This window comes from Helobdella robusta (genome assembly GCF_000326865.2).
Source record: "Helobdella robusta unplaced genomic scaffold HELROscaffold_5, whole genome shotgun sequence".
Taxonomy (NCBI): domain Eukaryota; kingdom Metazoa; phylum Annelida; class Clitellata; order Rhynchobdellida; family Glossiphoniidae; genus Helobdella; species Helobdella robusta.
Genome location: NW_008705254.1, coordinates 6338599 through 6359435, shown reverse-complemented (window position 1 = coordinate 6359435; position 20837 = coordinate 6338599). Strand labels below are relative to the sequence as shown.

The window sequence follows — 20837 nt, the reverse complement described above, 5'->3', positions numbered from 1 at the left end:
ATTTGTTGTTAATTTGACCTTCAGATAATCAGCTAATTTAAATTTAGTTTCATTCATAATTTTTGCAGCAAAGATCACCAATAAAACGCTGACGACAGACTGCCACATCATCAACAAACTCATCGAGATAATAACGACCAAGTGTCCTTACAACAAACATCACATAATTTCAACCATCAATAGAACGCCAACGAAAGATGGTGATGGTGATGATGGTGACGATAACGTTTTTTATAGTGATGATGATGCTGATGATAATGATGACGGTGCTAATGATGATGATGATGGTGGTGATGATGATAATCTCGAGAATAACTCTAGCGGCATGTATAATAATTATGCCAATAAAAATACTATCAAAGTGAACAACGACAATGATAATAATATTAATGGTGATGATGATGATGACGACAACGACGATGATTTGGAATGTTATATGAGATCTTTGGGTCGCTTCCTCGTCAGCTACAGAGACGTGAGTGGTGGAGTGAGGAAAAGAATAAAGGATGGCGAACGAAGAAATGATGATGATGATGATATTTACGGTGATTATGATGATGATGATGATGGTGGTGGTGGTAAAAGAAAAAATTCAGTTGGCAAGAAAAACAGTACTAAGAAAGTTGAAAAACCTCCAGCTAAATTGTTCCCGCCTACAACACGATCGACAACTTCAACGTTAAAAAAGTCACAGAAGCCACCACACCTACCACTATCACCACCAACAACAACCCCACCGTTGATGTTTCCAACATGGACGTGCTTCAGGACGAGGGACATCTTCCGAGAGTTTCTGAAAACGGAGCAGCACTACAACCGATCTTTGAAATGTGTCGTCAGCAACTTCCGGCAACCTGTCTTGTTGTCGCTGGAGAGCAACAGGGCATTCACCAGTTGGCAGAATGCCAAGTTGTTGTTTGATGACGTCAACAACATCTACCACATCAGTTGGTCTGCACATCTTCCGCACTCAACCACTCATCTCTTTACAATCATTTCTTAATCACATAATCATTACTCTTGTTATTGCTGTTTCTGATTTAATTATTTCCATTCAATAATTTTGTTTGTAATTTATTTTGAAATAAATTGAATTTAAGGTAATTAATTGAATGTTAATTGATAGTTGCTTTCTGAAAGAATTGGAAGCACAAAACAGCCACACGCAATCAACAAATTATTTGTTGGGCGAGTGTTTCACAAGAGTTAGCAACGACATTCAACAAGTTTACTCCAGTTATTTGCTGTCGTATCCGTCCATATTGAATGTTTACGATAAGGTTGTCAGGCAGTCCGTGCTATTCAGGTTGTTTCTCCGCAAAGTTGAGTTCACTGCATCGTCCATGATGAGCAGGTGCTGTTGTTGCTGTTTTATTTATTGTTGTTGATGTTGTAATTGTGATGTTGTTGACGTAGTTGTTGACTTTAATGTTGTTGATGTGATGTTGTTGACGTGATGTTGTTGGTGTGATGTTGTTGGTGTGATGTTGTCGATGTGATGCTGTTGACGTGATGTTGTTGATGTGATGTTGTTGACGTGATGTTGTTGACGTAGTTGTTGACTTGATGTTGTTGACGTAGTTGTTGACGTGATGTTGTTGATGTAGTTGTTGATGTGTGATGTTGTTGATGTAGTTGTTGATATTAATGTTGTGTGTACGTTGTCTAACCTGTCGAACATCTTTCCATGGAGCAGCCTACCAGACCTGTACATGAAACCGTGGAAACGAGTGCACGAGTACATCAATCTATTAACGGCCTACAGGAATTTGTTGTCTGCTGATCACGTGGACGCACGCAATGTTTTGATTGGTTTAAAGTTTATGAAAGCTTTGAAAAAGTCTATAATGGAAGTTAGTTAGTTCCTCGACGAGTTACTAGTGTTACTATGCAAATTTTATGACTCCATTTGATAAATCTAACATTAACGCACGTCACAATAATAAAATGATAGATTCATTCGAACATTTAAATTATTTTCAGACAACATGAATTTATGAGATAACGGTTCTTAAGAATCAATCATTTTGTTTATAATATTGTAACATTCAGTTAATACATTGAAGCGATTACCACCATAAATTTAAACGTTCACCCAACGACATTTACACACGTTTGTGATTGATTACACGTTGAAATGTTCAAATACGGGATGACCTCCGACCGAACAGACCCAGAAGAGATTGGAGAGTGATGGAAAGATGGATGCCCTGCAAGACACCATAGTACAATCACCTGTACGTTTCTTCAACACCATCTACACTCATTTTTTTAATTTTCTTATCTCCTTCTTATCAATTTCTGAAGTATATGAACTATTTCATGTATCTCAATCTATTTTGTGACAAAAATTTTCTAACAGAAACTATAAGAAAATCTAAACAACACAGCCCATGTTTGAAATAATTGATTGCTATCATGTGAATGCACTGACATTTCTGCTTCATATTTTATTATTTCATATTTTCATTTTTTACTTTTTTATATTTGAAATAATATTTTGAACGTTTTGAACGTTTTTTTGACACGAAACAAGTTGTTGAAGGAGCCAGGGAGAAGATACGTGGCCGAACTGCATTGCATTTGCTACTTGGTGGTTGACACAAACTCCTGCGTGCCTGAATTCAAGTAGGTTGCTTGAGAACATTTCAATAGTGATTCAAAACACTAAACAATATTATTCTTTCACAAAAAGACGTTTCATTATTTTATAGCGGTCCAAAGTTAGGTTTGAGAATATGTTATTTGTTCTTGTGGGTAGGATACTTCAAGTTTGTGGAAAATAGATTAAGTTTAAAGTTCATTTTTGAAAAAAATGCCGCAAATGACATTAAAATGATGATGACGTGACTGGCTTTATTCCACCTACGTATTTAGTTTATAGCTGTTATTTGCCAGTTATAATGTATAATATGTTTTGTGATGACGATGGAAATAAATAACACGACGATTGAAGGGTCCCAATGGCGAAGGACGACCTCTCCTTCTTCCTCTTCAACGACTGCATGGTGTGCTGCCAACGTGTGGCGACGCACGTGCCATTCAAGTCGAACATAACCAACAAGTACATCTTCGTGCAAACGTGCTCCCTCCAGTACCTGAGGGTCTCCAATTTAATGGACACCGCGTGTACGGCTCAATATTTTTTATTTTCATTCTCACTCCACATAAATTATCATATATTAGTTTTATTTTACTATACTTCTTACAGTTTCATTTTAAATCATTCATTAAATCCAATTTAACCAATAGTCTAATGGTAATCATTCAAGATTTAAAATTTAATAAAACAACTTCGAAATTCTCGTTGTTACCCACATGAATTAGATATGAGGAATGCTTTTAAGATGTGGACTCCGAAGAACCAGTGGTTGTGTTCGGTGGACGACAACCTGACGAAGCATCAGTGGGTATCAACTCTCGAACGCACTGTCAAAAAGATCTTGAAGAAGCATTGATATATATATTTCATATAATAAACTTCTTCAATGGTTGCTCATCGACGCTCTTACTACAAAGAATTAATTGACAAATAAAAGGCATTGTTCACCGTAACCAGTGGTGGCTCTAGGGGGGGTCCGGGGAAAACCTTGGTTATGAGTAGTGTTTTGTTTTTATTAAGTCAGTGAAACTCTGTTTTTAGACACAGAAAAACACCGTTTTTAAGTATAAAATCGACGAAACAAGTAAAAGGTCTCTAGTAATTTTGTCCACACTAGCGAACACTTGATGTTAATTTTTTGGCCCACGTCAAATTTAAAAATTTCAACATTTTTAAAGTCTTTGTCCCCCGCCAACGATATCTAGATCCGCCACTGCACTGACCGTATTTAACATTTATTTTTTAAAATTTGTAAATGTGTACTTTTCTCAACTGGTCTGCTGTTGATAAATTATTTATGCATTTATGTAATCAATAAATTGTGAAGAGTAAGGAGGTTACAACTGTTGTAAAAATATATTTGATTCACTTCACATTGGTCGGAATTTATATATATATATTTTAGTTGTTTAATACGGGGGATGGAATGATTTGAACGCGTTATTAATTTATTCATTAAAATTTTGCCTCCTTCCTTAAAATCTACCGCCGAGGCACGTTTCCCTGCCACAGTTCAAAGCCTGTGTAAGTACATTCAGTTATTAGAGAAAAAATTGCTGACGAAATAAAAAAGAGATCAAATTTATATTTTCATATTTGAACTATGGCATGTGTTATTAACGCCCACATACTAGAGCCCTGCGCGGTTGGAATTTTTACAAACCGCAACATTTGAAACCGCAACCGCAGCACCGAAAATCGCAACCGCACAAAACCGCACCACAAGATTTGAAAAACAACATTAATGCTTTTATTGACATTATAAATCACAACTGTCTACATCCAAATCACTGTTACTCTTAATAAATAACATTTTGGCTTCACATTTGTTACAACAGATAAATGATGTAGCAACGTTTTTAAAATAAATTCTGCTAAAATTTTTCCAAATTTCACTTTTAGAATTTTCTTGCGCTTTTAAAGAAACGTTTTTGCTTTTTAATCAAAAATTCTTTATCAATTACATCTACCTGTGGATCAACCTCAACATTTTTTACCTCGGACATTTTTTATAAAATAATCGATAATTAACCATGCCGTAAATAAAGTAACTACTTCTTTCAAAGTAAACAGGAAAAAGAAAATGGTTGCTTCAACGGCTTCCAACGATATTAAGATTTTTCAAAGACACTTATATAAAAATTATTACAATGATAATGCAATTTTTAAAATGTTATGAACGAACAAAAATATTTAACAAAATTTTTGCGATCACCGCGGTTTTGATAAAAAAAACCGCGCCGCGGAAAAACCGCACATTTCAAAACCGCAACCGCGTAAAACCGCATGATTTAAGCAACGCAACCGCAAAAAACCGCGGTTGCGGTGCGGTTTTTGCTGTTTAAACCGCGACAACCGCAAACCTCGCAGAGCTCTACCACATACCCCTATGCTGTATATATGTGGAAATTTACCACGGTAACTAATGAGCATATACACGACAATTCATCATAGAGTTAGGTGTCAGGCGTCACAAACGTCGTTGATGTAGCCTAGCAGAAATTCATTTCTTCCTTGACATCTCTTATTTCTTCAATACGAAATTAATCAGACTTCATCAGCTGTTGTTGCGTCAGCAGCCTCTGTGAAGAAGCTTGTAAATATTTATCTAAATTTTATTTTATCTTTGTTTTGTGATCGAGTTCTGTTTTAAAAAAAATTAATATAAACAACTTTATCTGTTGCCAACGTGAAATGATGTAATGAAACAAAATTGTCAAAAAATGTCACAAAAATCGAAAACAAAAATAAAATATTTAATCAACTTTGACCGAATGAGTGGCGTTCTTGTTGTTGCTAAACTAAACAATCCAAAACCTATTTCATTTTTTATAAAAATAATAATAAATTAAAAACCAAATAAATTTTATTTGATTTTTAATTTATCATTATAATTTATATTTTTATAATTGCATAAATAATTTATAATTATAATAGAATAACAATAACAATACTTCAATTCAAATTAAGATTACATTTGAGATTGTTAGCTAGATTAGATTAGAGTAGCATTAGATTAGTAGACAATTATTTCTTGCAAGAAGATAACCTCTGGCCAAATAAAAAAATTGTGGTACGAGATTCAGTAGTAACAACAACAAATAACTGAATAACATTATTTGAAAAACAGAAACACAAATTGTGTAATCCTAATTAATACTAATGTTGTAACATTAAAGATTTAACATTATTAAAGCGGCCATCATGTACGAGTGTGTAGAATGTGGCTACAAAACTGACTGTCTTTTCAGAAAGTTATCCACAGAGGTCATCAAGCTCTCTCATTGTGTATGTATGTTATGCATACACATCCTACAGTGCACAGCGTAGTAGTGTATGCTGTTTAGTACTTTACGTGGAGTTGACATTTATTTCAATATGAATTGTAATTGAATTGATTTTACTGATGCTATGGTATAATAATAATAATATTCTCATTATTATTAGACAATATTATTATTGTTGTTGTGGTGTAATAATAAAGATGATAAAAATAGCATAAATAAATAATAATAATGCAACAAAGAAAAATGAGTGAATTTAATAAAATGAATTTGGTAGGCAATTCTAATAAAAAATGAACTAGTATTCAGTAATTTCTAAAAATTCCTACCACACTTAATAATGAATGAATGAGTGAATGAATGGATGAATGAATGGTTAATCGTTGTTTTGAAATTACGTCAATTTGAATTCGTCCAATGTTTTGAAGGAGAATTGCAAACAGCCGGTAGACAAGTACATTGAGTACGACAACATACTGACAGGCATTGATGCAACACTGCACAAGACACAGGCCTACAGACATCTTATACATAACTCGAACATAAAGGTTCTCTTCTTTTTTTTTTTGTTGAATTTAATGTTTCAAATTTGAAATGAATCTTTTGTGAAGAAAATTCAAAAAATAATTGAAGCAGTTCAATACCATGTTCTCACATCTTGACTGGACAACTGAAATTTTTCAAGCATTTTTTATTGAATTTTTTTATTAGTCAACGATGAAGTTATGGTTAGTGTACCTACTCTGTGACGTGTACGTGGCATGGCAGAGTTTGAAGAAAATGTCTTGTGATGATGCGGATGAACCTTACTCTGAAGGGGTGTTCAGCATGCTCTTTCTCCTTGCTGTAGTTGGTTAGGAGTTTATTGTATATAATCTATAAAAGTCTTGCATTGGAAATCATTTTCATTATTTATTTGACATTGTTCTGGCACTATGGTCATGAAGTTTTGTTCAAAAGTCAGATGACAGTTCTAGCAGGAAATTTAAGAAAGTTTAAAGAAACCAAAATGTACTTGCAATTGTTCAAGAAAATTTGTAACATGATAGATATTCTGGAATGAACATAGTTATGAAATTAATGGAAATAGAAATTTAATGTTTGTTTTTATGGATGTGTTAGATGTTAAGACGGTAGTTTGGTCATTTTAAAAAGTAAGAAAGAGGAGATGTGGTTAAATTTGAGGATAGAAGAACTAGGAGTAGATTTACTCTGATCTGGTTAATGGAGTTGGAAATGATTGGAGCCAGCAGAAGTTTAGACCTTGATTGGCTGGCTGGTTAGTTGGTTGTTTGGCTGGTTGGTTGGATGGAAAGAATTTTAGAAACAAACTGACAGGGAAGAAAAAATAGCAGATCTGTTTCCACGTGGGGATTGTTTGGTTATGACACTTCAAGTGTTTTAGACTGGCTGATAGTTTATCTATGCTTGAGATGATGACGGTCTTTGTGCTGTTTGGTAATACGTTTTTTGTTTGTTTGATTTAAGTGAAGAAATAAGTTTTGTAATTTTTAATTGTTAATTTAGTATTTGTTCCGTTAATAAATTCATTATTATTTATTTTTAAATATTCTGATTGAAATTTTTCCTATAAGATTGGCTCTGGTATGTGGTTGTGTTGTTTCTGCTCATTACTTTGTTCACTGATGTCAGTACAAAAGATCATTATCTGAGGTATGGTTCATCCGTTCCCAGATTACTTATCATATTTTTGGATTAGTAGATTCGACCGAATAAAAAATAAGCAATTACATTTTCATTAATGTTTTTGAAAAGTGGTGTAATTGAGACAGAGCTAATTAATGAAAAATAATTAGCTCTGTAACAATTACACCACTTGTTCAATAGATTGTTGTTCAATTGGCTAATGAACCAACTAACCAATCATCAAACCAAATTATTAGCCAATCAACCAACTAAACAATTAACCGACTAATTAGCCAAACAACCAACCAATTAACTAAACAACCAACTAATTAGTTAACCAACTAACCAACCAACTAACCGGCCAACCAATCAATCAACCATATAAACAATAAACTAATCAGCTATCCAACCAGCCTATTTATTAACCAACTAACCTGTTAACCAATTAAGCAACCAATTAATTAGCCAACCAACTAAGAATATAACCATATATCATATAAGAAAATAAGAATATAACCAAGATATCGAAATTCGTGGTATCCGGATCCGAATCTAAGTGATGGATTTGGATGGATCCGGATCCGAGGTGCATGCGTGGTATTTTGGTTCTCACATTCCTGCAACGATTTATGGTTAGCATTGCAGCTGTAACGACTATTTTTGTATTGTAAATTGGAAAAAAAAAACAAAAAATATGCAAAACTAGAAAGAGACACAATAATTCCTATTACGTAATTTGAGCCTAACAAAAATGTTGAACACAATTGACGAGGTACATCATCATCGCCCATTCCAAACAAACTTTCGAAACATTCAGCTATGGATATCTAGACAATGTATATCAAGATTTCCATAGATTCAACTCACGCCGTTGTATCACAATAAAAAAATAGTGATTTGTGATTCGGCTATAACTGATAAACTAATCAATCAATTAACTAACCAACCGGCCAATTAGCCGACCAACCAATCATCCAACCAATTAACTAACCAATTAGCCAACCAACCAATTAACTAACTAACCGACCAATCAGCTGTAACGACTATTTTTGTATTGTAAATTGGAAAAAACAAAAAAATTTACAAAACTAGAAAGGGACGCGTGGATCATAGATTTCACAATATTTCTTATTACGTAGTTTGAGCCTAACAAAAATGTTGAACACAATTGACGAGGTACATCATCGCCCATTCCAAACAAATTTTCGAAACATTCATCTATGGATATCTAGACAATGTATATCAAGATTTCCATAGGTTCAACTCACGCCGTTGTATCACGTAATAAAGAGATAGTGATGTGTGATTCGGCTATAACTGATAAACTAATCAATCAATTAACTAACCAGCCGGCCAATTAGCCGACCAACCAATCATCCAACCAATTAACTAACCAATTAACCAACCAACTAATTAACTAACTAACTGACCAATCAGCCAACAAATCATACAATCAACCAACCACCAGAGCACTGTCCGTTCAGAGGACCTTAGTTTTGAGCAGTTTCGGCAAGTTGCTCTCGCTACCTGCCCTCATCTGGACGACCATGCACGAGAACATCTACTTCATCCTCATTCAAATCTTCATTTTGACATCAAACATTACTGCTCTGAAAGGTCCTCCGTTTTAGTAATTTCATTTTATTTTATTAAGATTTTAATTGGTTATTTTATAATTGTTCTTTCGTTACCTAATTAGCATTTTACCGAAGTTTGTTTCAACTCTCGCTGTTTTTTTAATTTTTTAAATGAGCTCGGATAAACTTGTGGAACAGATAAGATTAGTAGGCCGTGCAGAGATAATTAATTTTTTTATTTATCTCAATGTTAAATATCTTAATGTTGCTTTCTTACAATTATTTTTAACGTGAACAGCAAAAGGTAAATAGATAAAGATATTTTTTATGTCAAACAATAATTTTTTTTTCATTTTACTCAGGAATAATATTATTTTATTGGAGTTTATTGTTTATTATTTTAAAATTTAATATTATGTTCTGTAAATTATTTCAGCAAGTCACGTGACGGCCAAAGACTCAAATTTTTTAATTCCATTATTTGTTGTCATTGGTACTACCAGTCAATATTATTTAAACGATCGACTGATCCAATACTTCTGCTTATATAATAAATAAAATTCACTTGAAAAACAGAAAATAAATGTTACACAATTTATTGGTCTCTTTATTCCGTTGTTAAATCCTCTGTTATTTATTTGTTAACTAAAAAGTTAAAGGAAATGATTTGAAATGAAAGTAACAAATATCAATTATCAATTTTTACAATGTTGGAAGTAAAATAATAATAATAATGGAAAATTTTTTTTCCACTCGTCAAAATAAGAAATCAAACGATAAAAATCTTTTATCGTTTGATTTCTGATATCGTTTGATGAAATCTTGCTTCATCTAATAAAATGAATTATGATGAAATATATTTAAAATGTACAGTAAATAAATAAATAATAATTATTATTAATATTATAACAATTATTATTATTATATTACCTCTAAATACAAAAACAATAGGCAAAATACGATGACAGGATAGGCCCCCTTCGAACCGAGAGTGGTGTCGTAGCTGATGACCAACAAAAAATGGCAGATATACTTAACTCTTGTATTAGTTTTGTATTTACAAGAGAGATTTTTACATTTTTGCCAAAACCAATTAATAACTATTGGAAATGAAATAATTGTGACAATTACGAAACATCAGATAAACGAACTGCAAAGACCAAAAGAAGATAAGAACCCCGGAAGCGCCGGCCTCAATCCAGTATTTCTGAAAAATATGAGAGAGGGCATTGCGGAAGCACTGTTAACACTTTTCAATTAATCGTTGGCAACGGGTGAAATATTATCAGATTGGGAAGATGCAATCATAGTGCCACTCTTTAAGTGTGGAGATAGTTGCTATTTGTAATATACATTAATGATATTGATCTTGGAATAAAGTCCAAAATTTCAAAATTGGCAGATGACACTAAGTTATGTGCTGTTGTAGACAACGATGAAGATATTGAAATTCTAGCATGGGATATGCAAAAAATATGCAAATGGGCTGAGGATTGGCAGTCATACATGGGAGCGAACAACAAGGAAAATGTATTTAAACATGGAAACACGCCACTAAAAAATTTAGAAGAGGGATAGGATCCACCAGTAATAATTTATCGAAATGGTAAGGTAAAGCGGCAATGCATCGAGACAGTTAAAAGTGCAAACAGAATTCTGGCTATGATGAAAAAATAATAAAAAGCAGAGATAATGATCGTCATATTAAACTTGTATAAAGCATTGGTGCGACCTAAGTTGGAGTACTGTGTTTAGCTTTGGAATCCAGATTTACTAAAGGAGAGTCATATGCTTGAGAATATTCAAAGAAGGGTAACGAGAATAATCATGGTATGCCATATGAAGACTGATTAAAAGTTTGTGGTTTGACAGCATCAGAAAAAAGAAGAACAAGAGATTTGATTCAGGCATACAAAATCATCACTTTGAAAGAGAATTTGGAATCAGTGAAATTTTTTGAGTTTAGGATGATATATATATATATATATATATTTATATATTTATATATTTATTTATATTTAAATATTTTTTTCATGATGTTAATGGTGATGATATTGACGAACTTAATAATTCTATGATGCTGGTATTAATTTTGCTGAAATGAGGCTGGTGATGAAAATATGAATAAAAATGGCGGTTTGAACGATGATGAAGAGAAAAAGAATGGTATTATGAAGATGCTGACCTTGATACCATGATGTTGACGAAGATGAAAAGGAACATTTTGATGGAATGAATGATGGTGTTGATGGTCGTTGGTCTGTTGATTGGAATATGTTTTGATGGTAATGACGATGTGTGCAGAAACACTGATGATGGTAAAACGTATATCACGTGATTATGACTTGACGATAAAATACAAATACAACAGTAATCATCTTATTGATGATGATAACAATGATGATGGTGATGTTGTTGATGATGATAACAGAACTTGTCTCACACGTTCTTTCCAACTGGAACAACAGCAGCTGATAAGGCTCAACAGAGTCTGCTGTTTATTATAAATCTAACTTGCATCCTTCGCATATACATTACAAACACATGGTAAACATATATGGTACTTGTCATGTAAATATATATATATATATATACATTTATCTGTATGCGTCTTTTATGATTCATACAATATACGTATTCAACCACTTGTGCATTTTAAACATTATAATTTAATGAATAAACATTATCTAATAAATATTCATCATGCGTGAATGTTGATGACAAAAATGAAATATTCCAATTCGAAATAAACTATCACACGCAAAGTCATCTCATCCACCCGACGCATACGTTACAAATGTTGTATTCAGTACAGGCATGTATGTGTACAAAAAAATGTGCATACATATTAGATTCTCTACATGTTGATTGTTAAATCGCAACACACGTTAGAGATAGTACATACACATTACTAAAGGGTACTCGCATCCTTATACGTATCATATTATATATTATCATATTCTGTAGAAAGAGCCCGCGTCGATGAACCCAACACATTTTCTTTTCTGTTGTTGCACGTACGCACACACGTCTGCGTTTGTATTTTGGCTTAGTTTTTATACATGTATAGTAAGATGAAGGATATTTGTGGCAACTACATGAAAAGTTAAATGCGAATAACATGTGCGTGTTTTGTGTGTGTGTGTGTGTGTATGTTGCATGTGTTTGATGATGATGATGGTGTAAGTGAATAGGTACATATTATATTTAAAATACTGCTTAGTTAATGACATGGCGGTGATGAAGAAAAGATGACGGGGACAAATATGACGACGATGATGAAAAGATGATAATGAAAGATGAGGAAGAAGAAGATGAAATGATGATAGCAATAGAAAAGACTCGTTTAAACTCGCATCGCATTCCCCGTATTCAAGTACAAAGTTCATCTGCTCCACATTATGATCGTTTCAATTCTTATAATTGTTGGTCTTTGTTTGATGTTGCACATGCATTGTTCTTTGTTGTTGTTGTTGCTGTTCAGCTGTTTGTTGTTCAGCTGTTTGTTTTAGTTTAGTTTTAGTTTAGTTTTTGTTCAAGTGTTGTTTTTGTTCTCTTATTGTTTAACTGTTTTCAGTTGTTTTTTAAGATGATGGAGTTGTTTTTTAATGGATGGCCACATAAAAGTTCTATGATCCGCCAGTCAACAACCTTTGAAGTGGTGCAGTGGGGTCAGCTACCTGCAATCCATTTAAATAGATTTTATTAACTGCGTGCTATTAAATAAGCGCCGCTTGAATGTGTGAATGTCATTCGACATTCGACAACATATATCAAACCAAAAAATAAGAGTACCGATCGCCAACCGCTTCGACGTCTGATATATCGGTTCTTTATTGGCCAGTTTATCGGTTATTTCTGTAAACACACACACACACACACACACAACACACACACAACACACACACACACAAATATAAATATATACATTATATAACATAACAATGTGTTTATGGCATATACGATAAATAAAAATATGTAGCTTCCATTTATACATCCTCGCATATATAATATGTTTGTTTACATATGTGTTTATTTTTAAAACAAATCTATACAAGTGTGGATTTAATTAAATATGGAACTGTACAGAGTAATGATATATAGCTCATCTAAGTTTAATGTTTATGTATTTTTTATTTATATTGATATACATATGTGTATATCCGTTTATATCATATATGTATGCAGTATGCATATATGTAGAAGATTTCATCCATGCATGTATGTGCGTCTGCGTATATATGTGTATGCATGTATGTATGTATGCATGTATGTATATATATTTTTTTTATTCCAAAAACTTTATTGACAGGAGATCTATAAGAAAATAACTTGTGCAGACCACCTTAACTAGAGTGTGATTTAATAACTAATATGCAAATGAAATCAAAATTACAAACAAAAGCTGTAAACAAAAACAAATAAAAAATCATCAAAATCAACCACACCGCAGATGTCCAGAGCAAACATTTTCCCAAATCAACAGAGAAATACAAACAAGTTATAACAAAATATTATATATATAAAAAAAGAAAACATACAAAAAAACACTACTATGAACTTTCAAAAATTGATCTCCTAGCTATCTTTTTAAAAGAGGTGATGGATGAAAACTTTAGATTATGAAATCCAAGTTCATTCCACATTTTAAGACCTTTCATAAACCAGGATTTATTATTTAATCCAGAATTACTTTTATGTATTTTCAACTGTCTTTTCATTAATGTAATTTTATCAAATACGAAAAAAGTTTTATAACTATCTAATCTATATACTGGATCCTATAAATAAAAATTAAAGTTACAAATTTATTGATCTGTTCAATGTTGAAAAAACCATGTTCCCTAAAAATAAAATCGGTATGGTCATAAAACTTAAGTGAGAAACAAATTCTTAGTAAACGTTTCTGTGCAATCTGCAATTTATTATTTAAATATTTACAGGAGCAACCCCAGAACAGATTTCCATAGATGAGGTATGGATAAAAAAATAATAAAGTGTTATCATTGACTTATGTTCAAGTTTGTCCCGAGATCTATGTAACACATTAATCACTCTGTGCAAATTACTAAGCACCATATTAATATGTTCACTCCATTTCAAATCACCTTGAATAATGACACCAAGGAATCTTATCAACGATACTCTGGGAAGTGCAAGTTCATCAAGATATATTTTTAGGTTGTTAAAGATTACATCATTTGTTTTAATCTTGGGCCCAAAAAAAATATAAAAGGACTTTTTAACATTCAGTGTTAATCTATTAGATTTGAACCAATTCAAATTTTTTTGTAGTTCATTGTTCATATTTGAATAAAGTTCAATCGGATTATTTCTAGACAAAAATAAGTTAGTGTCATCTGCATATAATATGGTATGGCAGATATTCGACACCAAAAAACTATCGTTGAAATATATTATAAATAAATGTGGTCCCAGAATGGAGCCTTGAGGAACACCAGTCTGGACAACACCAGGAAGAGAATCAACATTGTCTATAGAAGTAAACTGCATTCTAGCCTCAAGATGGGCAACGAACCAATCAAAAACGGGGCCCCGAATATTATAGGTCTGCAATAGTAATGGATGGTCAATGACATCGAATGCCTTTTTTAGGTCTATAAAAATACTTAAACTGATATTTTTGAGTTCAAAATTGTTGAGAAGCGAAGTATGTATCTATGTATGTATGCATGTATGTATGTATATATGTATGTATGTATGTATGTATGTATGTTTGTATGTATGTTCGTATGTATGTATGCATGTATGTATGTTAAAACCAAATCATTGACGAATGACACCAAAAGCCAAGCGTCTGACTAAATTTGATTTTATTTGCTATAACCTCACTCAACCCCGTCGGCATTCAACTCCACATTTTCCAACACACAGACGCGCAAAAACCGCTGCAGAATGCACGAGATATTATTCATAGCGAAAAAATATTCCTTACTATCGCCTGACCTAATAGTAATATGTTTACAAATCCGATTGAAAAACCCGGAGGTGTTACGGTCCATGGGGCCGAGGACCTCGATACAAATCGGTAAAAACTCCATCGAGGGGAGAGCTCCGTCGTACTTCTTGATCTTCTCGTCAGATGCCCTGGTTGCAGCCAAACCGCTTTCTTTGCTAGTAAGCTGCACGTAGCGCTCAGCAAAGGTGCCCGGAACGGTAACGTCCCACGCCAAGCATTTGCCGGCTCTCCAAGGAATCAAGGTACACCCGTCAGGGCGCTTACCGTCGTGCACCGCAATGCCCGACGGTTCCTTTAAAACCGGAATTGAGGCCTTGGAGAAAAGCCGGCACACAAAATCGTTTATGGCTGAATGTCGCTGCTGGCGACCTCCGCCCAAACGACAAACAAGACCATGATGGCCGAGTTCATCCGCCTCCGCGCCGCACCTGCATGTGTATCGACTCTGAGCGGCCAACCCCAGCCGGAAACCAATGGCCGTCCTGACCGTTTCGTCATCCAATCTGGTACCCACCGACGTATTGGGCAAAGATCTCAGCCATCCACAACCCGCCTTGCTGGATACTGCCAGCAAGCGAGCTGAGGTCGCCGAGTCAGGGCTTGAGGAAAGCAACTCTTTGAATGTGCGTTTATATGCTTCCTTCAAAATGTTGCCCTGGGAAAGGTTTGTTGGTTGGAATGGAATCGGTGGAGTACAATGTAGGCTACTAAATTGCCGAAGAAGGGCAAACTGTAGGTTAAGCGTGGCAGATGCAGAAGATTTATAAACAATTGGTGCAAGCTGAACCACGCTTAGTAATCCCAGTCCCCCAAATCGTACCAGCAGCTGAGCCTGAGACCAACCCTTGTCGGTAATATCGACGTTACAAATGGCTGAGAGGGCCACCCGCAGAGCACCCTCAAATTCGCCCAAAATGGCCGCATTAACAGAGTTGAATGTGCGCAAAAAATACAGCAATTTCGGCAAACTGAGGGCGCCGCGGATGATTGTCAGCGCGTCGTGGACCGAGAGAAGAGAGACACGTTCGAGGGCAAACCTTAGCTCAAAAAGTTTTTTATTAAAAAACCTGTCCTGATGATCGCCGGCCATCATTGGAGTGCCTAAAAAATTTAATGATGAACGGGGCACTGTGGGGACATTAGCCAGCACGTGTGGCATTTGAAACGTGTCATTTACGAGAAGTTCACACTTGTTTGTGTTTAATTCGAGACCAATGATGGAAGTGCCGACCCTCAGCGACAGGAAGTCGTCCGCTAAAATGTTACCCTTTGCGGCCAAGCTGACATCGTCCAGTGGGTGAAGGGTTAGAGCAAAAAGCATCGGTCCCAAAGGGTCGCCTTGCTGTACGCCCTCGCACGATTCAACCACCGCCGAGAGACTGCCCTGTTCAATCCGAGTAGTTACTGCACTAATCCAACTGTTTGGATTGTGCTTACGCGGTTTGGTGTTGTGGACAGTGTTGAAGCTTGCCACAATAATCTCGACCTCGGTCGAACTGAATTCGGCCAACCGTTTAATAACGTAATTGGCTTGAATAGTCCTGCGACCGCCCCTGGTGGGCTTGAACAAAACAAATGCGAAAAAATATTGGAGCCTGCACCAATGGGCCGCGTCGCAGGATCATCGCAAACGGCCGTCAATAAAGCCGACAATGCTTTAGATACCTTGTCTCTGCACGGTTTGGGAAAGTGATCATACAGATGGGCAGTTCTCAAAACGACCGTCAGCCTGTCAAAAACATGAAAAAAATCTACTTGGGAGGGACTCTCCGAGACCGACGCCGAAGAACCGCGTGTAGCAACATGAGGGTTGATGACAGGTGCGGCGGTAAGAGGCGGTCGCGCGGAAGCAGATGAACCAGCCGGAGGCTGGTCGGCTGCCTTGAACGAACCAGGGCATTCCTGGCCCTTTACTTTGCCTCCATGTCGATATAGTTTACCGTCCGGTTTTATTTTATAATGATTTAAACAAACCGTGCATTGATATAGGACCGGTGCCATTACGTCAACGAAATAAAATCAAAAGCGAGTAGATAAAACCGTGTGAACAGTGATAAAATAAATAAAATTGTGTTGAAAATAAAAAAAAGATTAATTTAAATAAATTTAAAAATTAAAAGAAAAACTAGGAATGAAACAGAGAAAACAAAAATAAATATTAATGAGCATTGTACGATGCAGCTGGGTAAAAGCCCACAGCTGTTGTTAAAAGTATGGTAAAGCTAAAATATAAAATTTGAGACCACAAAAGTTAAAAAACCAACCGAACGGCGGGACATTAATCCGAAAAAGGGCAAAAAAAGCGACAACCTATAAAAACCACACCAGAAAAACCGAAATTATTGCAACAAAAACCTTAAAAACCAGAAATATTACTAAAAATTAGCGATGTTTGTATGTATGTGTGTATGTATGTATGTATGTATGTATGTATGTATGTATGTATGTATGTACGTATGTATGTACATGCATGCACGTATGTATGTATGCATATATGTACGTACTGCTTGTATGAAAATCTAGAGGCATCATACGTAGGAGTCCTGAGGAACTAGTGTATGAAATATTATTATTGTTCTATTGAAACGTTATGACTTCAATGTTGTTGATGAAAATGTTCGAGCACCATTTCTAACTTTTTTTTTATTATTTTATCAATAAATAAATTGAACAAAATATCAAATAATACGAATAAATAAATAAATTGAAACTGTCGGTTTGGGCATTTACTAAGAAAATACAAGTCTTTTTAAATAACATTTGTCAACTGTTTTTGAATAACCTTTCAACACTTTCAAAAATGGCATCAACATCATCTTCATCTTCAAACATTTCACTCATCTCATTAATCACCATCTTTACCCTCATCATCATCACCATTGCGTCATCACCATGTGGCGCTTCCAGCTGGTGCTCCAGGATTCCTAAAAATGCCAAACTGCCGCTGAAATCTGGTGACAACGGGTTCCGGGTTTCGTTGGAAAGTTTAACGGACGACCTGTACGATCCTGGACAGGTGTACACAGGTGTGTCCTTCCTCTTCATTTCACCCCTTCAATTACAATACTCCCTTCCTTATTTGGATTTATTATATTTTTAATATTTTATATCCTGTATTATATTTTTTTGTTGGATGCAGTGTAAAACTATTTAGTCAAACAAAGCATTTGCAATAAATGAAAAATTATTTTTTCGGTTTTTAATATTCTACTAGCAGTGGCGGATCTGGGGGTGCATGCCCGTTGTGAGCAATTTTTTACTAGAAGTCTGTAAAACTCATTACTGAAAAATTTTCAAAAATTCACTCCTTCCGTCAACATTTGAAAAATTTTAAAAATTCAGGCCTCCCGCCTACTTGAAATGTATTCCAACCCATCTGACGCAATTTACCTTGCAGTCAATTGTCTGCATCATCAAGGTCTCCTTCCACACCTAGAAATTTATTACAATTTTTTGAGGCATCCAAATTTCTTCTAAACAAAAATGTTTAAATTTTTATATCAGGAGTTGCAACATATCTCGCCAGCATCGTTCGTTTCTTGAACGAATTCTGTCATATTCATTCACTATCGAACAGAAGTTCATTATAACAGTTTTTCATGTTTTAAGAAAAATATATGTTAACGAAGCATATTAATGCAATGCAACGAGCCCAGGACATAACGATGCGAACTTGTTGTGAACTTGTTGGAAGGTTGATTTACTTTGCTAGAAAGGTGAGATGTTCTTTGTGCAACAGCACATCCGCAAACACAAAGGAGGATATCACCACAACGACACAACAGATTACAAGTGCAACACAAAATTTTATATATTTATTTAATTATTAAAAATGAAAAAAAAATCTTAATGATTGTTGAAATAAATACACTGAGCGTGATTTAGGATTGATTATTACAAACACAGTAATGTTCCCCCATCATCATGTATGTATATAACATAAAATAACACAACTGAATGTGTACTAGAACAGAACAGAACATTGAAACGTCTGAACTAGTGAAAATGTGATATTATAAATACTCACCATTGTAACTTTAACAAAACATCTCTCTCTCTCTCTCTCACGCACACACACAGAAAAAGAGAGAGAGAGAGAGAGGAGAGAGAGAGAAACAAACAAACAAATAATAACCCCACGCACCAGATAAATGACCCGACCTTAGAAACGTGAGTACTTCATGCCAGAGGCCACGAAACATCTGCACTGCACGCGTTACATGAACCGACCTATATTTATTGCTTCAACCTTCTTAAAACGCTTGAACTTTCTTCTGTTCGTTTATGATTAATTGCACGAGGCAATTTAGTATTGATTAGTAATAGATAAGAAATATTGAGTTAAGAATATCTTACATACGAATGAACGATATTGCTGCCAGAGAGAGCTGTGGATTATCATCATCATCATCATCATCATAATCATCATCAAATAAATATTTTACTCTTTTGTTAATCTGCTTACTGTTGTTTGTCCTGTTGTATTATGAACATGTGGGTGACATACATCACGTAGGTATTGTCTTAATTTAAACTATACAAACTTCTCATCTATAAACAAATAAAGACACTGTTAGTTAATAACCAGAAGGGCTTATTATAAGAAGATTATGTATAAGTGATTCAAATACGAGTATAAATACACATTTAACCTTGCGCGTAAAGCACAAAACAAACACACACGCACAAATACACACATTCACACACACACACACAAACCACAGACACACACGCATTTACACACACACAGACACAAATATATATTTATATTGGGTTGAGACCATCTGATATGCATTTGTTTAAAAATATTACAGCATTGCATGCGTTGTTCAATTTGCAATTGAAATTTTCAATTTATCGTACGACAAACTTCAGTTCATTATCAACTGATGACTGACGAACGAATTTCTGTTGATAATGAACTAAAATTCGTGTTGGAAAATTTGAAAAACTCAATAGCAAAAGCATGCAATGCTGTGATATTTTTAAACAACTGCACACACACACATATATATATATGTATATATATGTATATATATATATATATTAAAACACTTAAACATTAAACTAATATTGTTTTTCCATAGTTATTTGAGAAAATATTTGAACTCTGCAAGAACCACATCACCTGACAGCTGCTCCATCAACTGCTTGCACATCTCATAATATAAATGATCATTAATTACGGACTTGTAGTTGTAACTTTACAAAATGACACGCAGTTACGATAAGTGGATCGTTTCCGAAGCAGCACTTCCGAACCTTCATGCTCTCGTCCGTCACGAAGGATGCCGTTGACGAATCAAACGCTATCGGAACATTCCAAGTCAGTTTTTTTATTATTTATTACAAACATCGTACGCGCAACATGCAGTGGCAGACGCCTATATGTGTACAATGCACTTGTACAGTTGTACGTATATGGAAGCCAACGCAACACATGCTGGCTGATCAGCACTGAATCCTTCGGTTGTTACAAGTATCGCGAGTTATTTTGTGACAAATTTGTTTGTGATAAGGAGGTTGCTTTGAAAAAGTTACTGCAGTAAATATCTTCATTCGGAACAAATTTTTGTTAAGAAAACAGATCATCTTCAACTAAATTAGAGGATCTGAAAATATTTTGATCATCAAAATGCATGAAAACTTTGAGTCTTACGAGGACTTTCATTTGCTGTTCATTTGTTTTTTTTTAGTCATGAAATTAATAAGGATAAATAATAAGCAATTTTTCTGCTCAGTAAAAC

The 20837-nt window shown here is 34.6% G+C and overlaps 3 protein-coding genes across 3 annotated transcripts; 2 read left to right on the top strand and 1 right to left on the bottom strand.

Moving 5' to 3' along the window:
- Positions 1-325: 325 nt before the first annotated feature.
- Positions 326-3934, top strand: HELRODRAFT_189336 (hypothetical protein; the record flags this gene model as incomplete). The annotated part of the gene is made up of 7 exons (XM_009027567.1): positions 326-951; positions 1127-1354; positions 1697-1853; positions 2172-2237; positions 2537-2628; positions 2957-3129; positions 3328-3934. The coding sequence occupies 7 exons, from the start codon at positions 326-328 to the stop codon at positions 3456-3458; spliced, it is 1473 nt and encodes a 490-aa protein (XP_009025815.1). The 3' UTR covers positions 3459-3934.
- Positions 3935-5283: 1349 nt separating this feature from the next.
- Positions 5284-9164, top strand: HELRODRAFT_107643 (hypothetical protein; the record flags this gene model as incomplete). Its single annotated transcript, XM_009027566.1, has 5 exons — positions 5284-5890; positions 6315-6434; positions 6598-6739; positions 7482-7560; positions 9020-9164. Exons 1-5 carry the CDS (start codon positions 5807-5809, stop codon positions 9162-9164), a joined length of 570 nt encoding a protein of 189 aa, XP_009025814.1. The 5' UTR covers positions 5284-5806.
- Positions 9165-14959: 5795 nt separating this feature from the next.
- On the bottom strand, positions 14960-17091 carry HELRODRAFT_163789 (hypothetical protein; the record flags this gene model as incomplete). Its single annotated transcript, XM_009027565.1, has 2 exons — positions 14960-15382; positions 16510-17091. 2 exons carry the CDS (start codon positions 17089-17091, stop codon positions 14960-14962), a joined length of 1005 nt encoding a protein of 334 aa, XP_009025813.1.
- Between the last annotated feature and the right edge of the window lie 3746 nt (positions 17092-20837).